Source organism: Perca fluviatilis, chromosome 16 (assembly GCF_010015445.1).
Source record: "Perca fluviatilis chromosome 16, GENO_Pfluv_1.0, whole genome shotgun sequence".
NCBI lineage: Eukaryota > Metazoa > Chordata > Actinopteri > Perciformes > Percidae > Perca > Perca fluviatilis.
This window is the reverse complement of record NC_053127.1, coordinates 3,064,187-3,073,638: the sequence shown is the minus strand read 5'-3', so window position 1 is coordinate 3,073,638 and position 9,452 is coordinate 3,064,187. Positions and strand designations below refer to the sequence as shown.

General features: G+C 42.8%; 2 protein-coding genes across 2 annotated transcripts in view; both read left to right on the top strand.

The window, feature by feature from the left end:
- ncbp3 (nuclear cap binding subunit 3) overlaps positions 1-3,569 on the top strand; it is a 16,148-nt gene extending 12,579 nt beyond the window's left edge. The window contains exon 13 of the mRNA XM_039776996.1: positions 2,756-3,569. Within this exon, the coding sequence (XP_039632930.1) occupies positions 2,756-3,099 (344 nt within the window). The 3' untranslated portion in view covers positions 3,100-3,569. The remainder of the gene's footprint in view (positions 1-2,755) is intronic.
- LOC120543772 (complement C1q tumor necrosis factor-related protein 3-like) overlaps positions 1-9,452 on the top strand; it is a 57,552-nt gene that overhangs the window by 21,836 nt on the left and 26,264 nt on the right. The window lies entirely within an intron of this gene.

Sequence of the window (9,452 nt, the reverse complement as noted above, 5' to 3'; positions counted from 1 at the left end):
TAGTTTCACTGTCAAATGTCCACAAATGAGATATTCACTTTACTGTCACACAGACCCTCCTCCACAGCTCTTCTGAGGAAGGTCTGGCCAGTCCACTCAGCATTCCTGGATCGGAGGAAAACACAAGTTTCTACCTCCCAGAAATTTGGCTTTCTTTTCAGCCAAATTTCCTAAAAATAACCTGCATGGTCTACCCGGGAGAAAATGAGTGATCATCCATACACATATGTTTCTCTGACCTTAACTATTGGTCAAGATAATTCCTAATTGCTGCTTATTTTACTCAATAATCGGGCAGTCCCTCTAGAAAAATGGATGCGATATGCGATTGCATAATTCAACGCATAATCAGCCAAAGTCTGCATATTGATGCGGGGAGGGGGCATTTTTTCAAATAAGCCGCACTTTCGCCGCATAAATTAACGAATTCCACGCAAAAAATGCGGGGCTTGCATGATTTCATAATCCCCGCATTTTCGTTGCAAAAAAGTCACAATATATCTTAGCAGAAAGTTGAAAAATTTTGCGTTTACTTCACACAAGAGCAACCATTTCCCCCTGTTGCCATGGGAATGTTATGAAGTGATGTAATTACACAACGTGAACATCATCGTCGAAAAGCAGCGTGTTGGGGGTGTAGGGTGCTGCAATTTTATGCAGGGTGTTGTATAAAATTGCATAAATATCCCGCATATTCCATCGCATTTTTTAAGAAAATGTGTTGCGTAATCAAGAATTTTTGCCCCGCAACAATCACAAAAAAACTCTGCATTTTTCTGGAAGGACTGATTAGGTGTAATTTCATGTAAATGAGATTTCTTCACCATCAATTCCATAAAGAAGTGTTAAACTAGTGGTAATAAGTTCTGAAGTTGGCCAAAAAGATGTAACGCAGAATTGGGTGATCATTTATAGACTCCTTTATGCTTTATAAACGGGCAAACCAAACCGGAGAACAAGTGCATGGTCGTCGGGAAGACGGTACGAGAGTTAAACCAATCGCAGTCGTCGTGGGGCGGGGCTAAGCTCCGGACGGAGCCACGGTGCCTCTGCTAAATAGTCTCAGGAAGGAACTGGTTTTGGTGGAACATGTGGACATTCAAAAGGTTGTTTTAGTCGTGCAACAGAAACTCTGACTGGACAGATAGTCTAGCTAGCTGTCTGGATTTACCCTGCAGAGATCTGAGGAGCAGTTAACCATAGTCCTCACAAATCCACCGGAGGTTAGAACGCCAACACAGAGACAGAGGAAGGAGACGGGACATCCCATGAATACTATATAATATATATATTAATGCTGTCAGTTCTTTTTGGCCTGGCAAACTTTGTAGTTCTTTAACATGCTGTTGCAACAACTAGTAACGTTAGAAAAACTACAACTACCACACCGGATCTAGCTAGACCGGAAACACAACAACAGGCACGCCTCACACACTGGTTTGGGCTCACGAGCCGGCCAAAGAGTAGCAGGCTAACGAGAGGATGGCGAGCGCGAGACGCCGAAATGGACGCCTGTAAGATTCCGAATGGAAAGTTTACTTTTAAAAAGTTGCCAAATTGTTCCATTGACAAGACCAAAGTGATCTGTGTGTGTTTGGTCGTAGTGAACTGAGCTATCATCGCAGCACGTCCAGTCTGAAATACCAGCTGATGGCCGAGCGCACAGCTGATGGCCGAGCGCACAGCTGATGGCAATTCTCTGTCCGCCCCCTTGTCAAAGCAAGCCGATCCAATTTTCCATGTTGATAAGAGCATTAAAATGAGAAATAATGGGATAAAAAGAAATCAAGGGACATTTAGAATATATAAAAATGTGCGATTAATTGTGAGTTAACTATGACATTAATGCGATTAAATATTTTAATTGTTTGACAGCACTAATGTATACTAAAACAAAAACTACACTATACTATATACAGTACAGTATGTGAAATATAACTGCTTAGTAAAAATACATTTGAGAATTAAAAAAAAAACTTGATCCAGGTCGGCTTTATGTAATATTTGTCTGTTTCCTGCAGGCGGACTGTGAGTTTTCAACTTCTAGCTTCTCAAATATAGAGCGTTGCTGCTTTTCTTTGTCTTATGAGAAAGTAAACTGAACTTCCTTTTGGGTCTTTTACCGACCAAAATGAATAAAAAATGCAGCAACTTTATAGGCCGACAAGCCAGACCCACATCCAGATGTTGGGTCTGGGAACTCCCCATTGGTCAGGGCTCAAGCCGAGGGGCGGGATAAACGGTTGTCTTTCAAATTCCCTTCTGCACCAATAGGATAGCTCTACAACCAATCAGAGCAACGCTAGCTGATAGATTCAACTTTAAATTCTCTGAACACATCTACCTTTTTTAAGAATGACTTCAGAGCTGTTCTTTGTTCTTTTCTCAAAGAAAAGCTGAACTCCAAGTCTTCCAGAAGACCGCTGTTCACCAGCAGCCATAAGCCCCGCCCATCGACTTTATACACTATGTGATTGGCCCGGCCAGAGTTTGGTTTTTCCAGCTCGCAAGCGAAACTGAGAGTTGCTATAAGAAATGAACAATTATTTAAAGAAAGGCATCATCAAACGCCAGTAGTAACTGATAGGTTGGATATTTCAGCATTCAGGTTTTCAAGTGTATTTCATATCTTGTATGTAGGGTACTACACAAGAAGGTTAGTCTGGGGACAACCTGAACTCATTGTACTCAGCATTTGTTCTAGTCTTCATCTCATTTCCCATATCAGTAACGTGTGTGTGTGTGTGTCCTTTAGGCGGTCTGTGGAGCAGACTGGGCTCCGTGGAAGACGACAGCAGCGCCGGACGCAGCGAGCGCAGGCCCAGCAGCCGGCCAGCGGGCCTCTTCACCTCCTCCTCCTCCTCTTCCTCCTCCTCTTCCTCTGCGGGGAGGAAGGACGCCAGCAAGGGCGCCGGCAGAAAGGAAGAAGAAGAGGAGGTGGAGGAGGAAGACGACTCGACGCTGCAGAAGATGTGGGGCGCCATGATCAAACAGAAACAGGAGCGTATCTCCACCAGGATCAAGAAGAGCCGGCTGGACAACCTGCCCTCACTGCAGATCGAGATCAGCCGCGACAGCAGCGAGGACTCGGACGCCTGAAGGGCCAGAGGGGACCGGGGGGGGGGCGAGGGACCAGGGTGGGCAGGGGGCCAGGGGGGACCAGGTTCTTCTCTTTCTGAACTTTACATCACACCTTTTCTCCATGAACAGAAATATAAAGAACAGACTGCAGATCTGAGGCCAGTGGGCTGGTCCTCTTTAGCTTTATTTTGTGTCTCCAGGACAGATTTACTGAATGGGGTCCCGATCCAGGGGCTCTGAGGGTCCAGGGGCTTCTAGGATCCAGGGGCTCTGAGGGTCAAGGGACCCCTGTTGGAAGTGGCTGTTAACATGTCTTGTCAGTGTAAAGTAGAGATCTCCTGATGGTGTTTTGTTGTTTTAATATCCACATCCACCCGACAATGTGTAAAGAAACCCAAACCCCAATAATAGTAATAATAATGTTCTAATGCAGACATGTGTTTTTGTTTCTCGTCTCCAGTGTCAATAAATCAGCCTGTTGTCATGAAGCATTGGTACATATATCTCTCTGAAAGTAAACCTCTGTATTCTAGTATTTATGACTGTCAGTAGCACGTTGACTTGAAGAAGTTGAGGAGAAAACACAAGACTTTCACCCAGGAAACAGGTCTTCATGTCCTGGAAGAAGTTAAAGAGAAAACACAAGACTTTCACCCAGGAAACAGGTGTTCATGTCCTGGAAGAAGTTAAAGAGAAAACACAAGACTTTCACCCAGGAAACAGGTCTTCATGTCCTGGAAGAAGTTAAGGAGAAAACACAAGACTTTCACCCAGTCTCTACACTCTGGGCTAGATTTATCAAGCCGTTTGCGCCTGTTTCCAGGCGCTAATTGGTCGCAAAGACGGACGTAACCGATGCGGGCTATTTACAAACAGGGCGCACTTGGGTAAAATCGCAGATTGTCTGCCACATGAGCGAGAAGAGACAAGTTGCGCTTTCAATATGCGTTTGTGGGAGGGTCGTGGGGAAAGTGGGAGGATAAGCGCAAAGTGCACCTAATTATATATCCCGTGGTATTTACAAAGACTGTCAGTAAGAGCGCGCCTCTGTTCTGCGGGGGAAATTCTCCGCCTCTTAAAAGCAGGTCTAAACCAGCCGCAGTCGAGTTTCCTCGTAGACCTTTATGACGCTGGTGAAATGGCAACAGTAATCTGAGCAAGACGAAGACATAGGCGAGGCTGAAAATATTTTTAACACAAGAATCACACTTTGTCAGTGAACACAACATCATTTAGCGTTACAGATTAAGCAGCCATGCAATATTAGAGTTACTGGAAGAAATCAAAGATGAAATTGAATCTCCCACTCAGCGTTCACATCCCATTCCAGCAGTTGTTAAACTCCTCCCTACATTACAAATATTGGCATCAGGATCATTTCAAACAGTCCTAGCATCAGCAGTGGGGATATCGCAGTCTGCACTCAGCCATATCATAGCACATGTACCGCTTTGCTACAGCGCAATTTACGGTATAGTGGGCGGAGAAAGACGCTGATTGCCTGATGGGTGTCAGGGTTGATAAATACTACGCAAAATGTGGAAGCATAGCGTGCGCTATTACCGAACTCGCATAAACAGACGCAGCGCAAACTGCGCTAGTGTTAGTAAATCAGGCCCACAGTGTCTCAACACTACAATGTGGAGAGCCCCCCAAACCAAATTCTTCTTGGGGCCCCCAAAAGTCTTGGGCCGGCCCTGTGCAGGCTGCAGGCAAGATGGAGAAAGACAGCAGAAAACATAATTCTGAATGGCACTTTTTATTTTCCAAAACTCCTGGGGCCTCATGTATAAAATATTGCGTAGCTTTCATACCAGAAGATGGCGTATGGCCAAAACTACCTACGCACAGAAATATTCACATGTATAAAACCGGGCGTACGCCAGGTCCTGCGCACCGTTCCTTTATACATCACAATCCATGTGAAATTGAGCGCACGTGAACGAGCCACCGCCCCCAGTCTTGTCTCCTCCCACAAATGAATATGGAAATAACTAAAAATGCACCCCCCAATGTCATTCTTTGTCCAATCACAACGGGTTATCCCGCTGCAGATGGAAAAAACTGTAAGGAGAATTTTTTGTTCGCTTTGTAGTTTTGTCATCTTGGATAAGCAATAAAAGAAAATGCCCAGTGTGGCAAATGGTGACTCCGAATCATTGCAGAAATTTTTTAAAATGTCGAAGTGGAAATCAAGAGACTAGTGGCAGTGCCACACCAGTTACAGAACAACATGCATCTCCGAGACGGTTCATCAAGCCACAATGGAAGTGAGCATATACGGAGCCCCCTCGTGACAGCTGAAAAAAAAGAACCAAGCCCAACAGATATTTAAACTGGCACACAGATTCACAATACCTGTTTAGTTTTTTTCTACACAGCAATGACTGGACTGAAACATTCTGCTATAGTAACGTTAGCTCCCAGGGATTTAAGCTTTTATTTACCTAATTTTGACAATATAACTTGCGACAACACATCTGTTAAGGTACTTAGGGGTATGACTGTTGGTAGGTAGGGGTCCAAACCTGAGGGGGCTGGGATCGACGCCTACAAAGCAGCATCGATGTCAGATTCAGTGGAGCTGGGATCCCTTTTGTTTTCGCTGAGGTTTTATTATTATTGTTATTATCAATGGTATAGTGGTATGTTCATGTTTGTTGTTTAAAAAATGTATAAAAATTGTTAATCACAAAAAAGGTCCTTTGACACTTTGTATCAGCAGACACAAACAAATTGTTAGCTGTTTATCAACTCAAGTTAATTAGAGTTCAAATGGTCATCAGTGGAATAGTTTAATGAATCCTGACGTGAGAGTCTCCTGTGTGCAGTGTGGACTCTTTAGTCCATCAGAGATAAGCTTCCCTCCAGAGTCCTGCAGGTTGTTTCTACTCAGGTCCAGCTCTCTCAGACTAGAGGACTGGGAGCTGAGAACTGAGGACAGAGCTTCACAGTTTCTCTCTGACAGATCACAGACACTCAGCCTGAAGAGAAAATAGTAAGGAAATAGTTATTTATGTTTCTCCCCGGTTGAAAGATAGCGTAGAGAGTAAATAGATAGAATAGAGTATTTAACACTCATGACCCTGAAGCCATTTTTACAATTCCTTGTCCGTCTGGTTTTATTTTCTAAAAAAGCTTGTAAAACATCAACCCTGTTGTGTATAGTCAATCAATGTATCATTTTGTTTCAGGAAAAACTGGGATATTAGAATATTTGTGCTGTAGTGAGGTCACTTGAATGTAAAAAAAGGTTGTATGACCTTAAAGACAAACAAATAAATAAAACGGAAAATGAATCTCACAGATATTTATTGATATCACACAGAGCATTAAAAGCTAATCCAATCTCCTGTCTAAATCAGTTTCCATATGTCTTGGTTGTCAAACTGTGAAGAAATAAACAACATACAGTTGACAAAATATATACATTTTTTCAAAAAAAGTCCAGACGCTTTTGCCAATAATCAAAATAATGTCATATTTGTTGATTTCACACACACAGCAATGCTACACAAGCATTTGTGTTGTCTAAAACAGTTCTCAGATTCCCTGGAGTGAACTCTCTTTTCCACTACATAGACTTTGTGTGACGGACCTGCCTTCCCATTGGTTGAAAAATGTCAACACACTCTCGCAAAGCATCATGGGAGATTTATACTAGACGGTAGCACAGAGCTAGCGGCAGAAATGACCGAAAACGTGATCAATTATGGACATCAAGTGGATAAATCTTGGATGTAAGAGTTTGGATTTATTGCTGAACAACTCCGAAAAGAGGCACAAGTTCCAGGCTGGATAGAAAACCTTCTGTAAAGGCTACAAAGACACCAAAGACACCCGCGTGATGGCTAACTTCTTAGCTTTTAGCAGGAAAAGTCCGTAAGCAGCTACATTAAACCGTTATTAAATTATCTAAATATTAATCAGAGGTGCCGTTTGTCATCGTGGACGATGCCTTAGGGCTCTGATGAATAAATCCCACTTACAGAGCTTTGTTGGAGGCTTTGACCACTGGCAGCAGCCTCAGAAAAGCCTCCTCTGAAATTTGGCGAAGATTGGCCATTATTTTGAATTTTTCAAATTCCATAACTTTTCCAGTTTTTTTCCAAACGTACGAACCCTGTATGTTATTAACCCTTAAGGCTCAGACACATAGAGCCGATAATCAGCCATTGGACAGTCTGGCGAGGTCAGTGACTCGAGTCTGTTCGGTGTGTTCTGTGCTGTCGTCAGTCCACTTGGCCTTCATTTTGGTTGATTTGACATGTATGATTGGTGGGGCGGGCATTGCCAGCAGTCGGACTAAAATGACCCATCTGATTGGTAGAGTGCTAACCCGGAAACGGGGAGCAGAATGAGCATGACAAGAGTCTCTCAAAATCTGAGGAAAATCTTTTAAACTGACCTTTGTTGAGCTGAAATGAAGACAGATTCAGCAACTGCATGGCCTATTTCTCTCTTAAAATGTTTTCAGAAACACGTTTCGGTGAACTATTTTAGTACAATATGAGATCGTATTCTGACAGTCTGTCTTTGAATTTCCGGAGAAAACAGACCACCGTGATGCATTCGTCCAATCATGTGCCAGTTTTCATTTTTTGGGCAACAACACAGATTAGCGCCGCCTGCTGTTATGGAGACGTATTACGTCTCGTCTCTTCGGTGTGTTCTGATGCATTTTTAGGTTCATTTTGCGCCGGAATTGTTCTTTAAAATATAAAAGATTTCTAGATCTCAGCCACAGTTCATATTTCATGCTTTATGACGTGTGATTATAAATAGAAACAAAATACTTTGGAAAAATTCAAAGATTTTCCGAAATTGTAAAATTTTAGTTCTGATATGAGATGGGCTATTTAAATTAAATGAAGCTTAAAGTTTATAGCAATATCTCAAATTAAAGAAAAACAGTAACTTGATCTAACCTGAGAGTTTCCAGTCTGCAGTGTGGACTCTTCAGTCCAGCCGACAGCTGCTCCACTCCTGAATCCTGCAGGTTGTTGTTACTCAGGTCCAGCTCTCTCAGGGAGCTGAGAACTGAGGACAGAACTTCACTTCTTCTCTCTGACAGATTACAGCCACTCAGTCTGGAGAGACTCTGCTCTTTATCCTCACCCTCCCTCTTACTCTCTGAGCATTCTGGGTAATCTGGACTCAGAAGCTTCTAGATCTTCTTCAGCTCGTTCTTCACAAAAGTCCTGATGTTCTCCTGCAGCAGCTGGAACAGAAGATTATATGAATGACAAATCAAACTGCAGCATGGAGATGATTGTGAACAGAATAGATGTAAAATAAGTAGTTGTACATGTACAGACCTTAATTATGTCCAGGTGTGTTTGATGCTGCTGGGCAGACTGACCACTGGGAACCTCTGAGATCTCCTGGTCCATCTGTGGAGGAATCAGGAAGAATTAACTCACATCATGTCTGTCCACACAGAAGGTCAAAACACAAAGCATTTCAAGAAACACTTCAACATTTCACAAAACAAATAAGACATTTGGTGAGACCCAAACCGGAAAAGGAAGGTACATATTGGACAATGATTCCTTGTTGCTGATTGGATGCACTGGCTGTCTGCGACAAACGGAAGATCTTCTTTTTATTTTGGATTTAAGGCCGACTGGGTGCCTTACAGCACATTGTATTTATTTATAGTGGCCAGCTGCGTGGAAATATTCACTCAGGAGACAGAGTTACCAATTTCTCAGCTATTTATTGAGCAATAAATACAGACTCACTGCCCAGAGGCCATCAATCCCCACCAGGGTCTCAGTCATGGTAACACCAATAAATGTACAGGAGATGAACAACAACACTAAATTATCCAGACAAAACTAAAACCCAGATAACATAAATGCACACCCAAAACATTAACAGAACATTATTAAAACACACGTCAACTATGACAGGAACAGTTCAGAACACAGTCCCATGGACAGTCAATTTAGGGCGCACGGCGTCCTGCCAGACATTGTTATAGCTACTATATTGCAGTTCGGAGTGTACAACAACTAGGGCTGTATGATATTTTGTTTCATTGTTTACATCGCGATTTGTGATAGTCACATCGCAGGACATTGATGTTAAAACTGCTGCTTTATAGAAAAGTAAACTTTCACCGTTCTCCTTTGACATGATTTTTACCGGCGACCCTTCCCCTTTAAGACAGGTGGTCATTTGGGCAGCGTGCGTATGTGACGTAATGTTAGTCCGACGGGGTTTATTGTTATGGAAAGTGAGGCTCTCCGTGTCATGGTGAATATTTCCACGCAGCTGGCCACTCTAAATAAATACATTTTTAAATATAGGTGTCAGATTTTATCGACTTGATCTGTGAGGCATCAATGTGCTGCAAGGCACCCAGT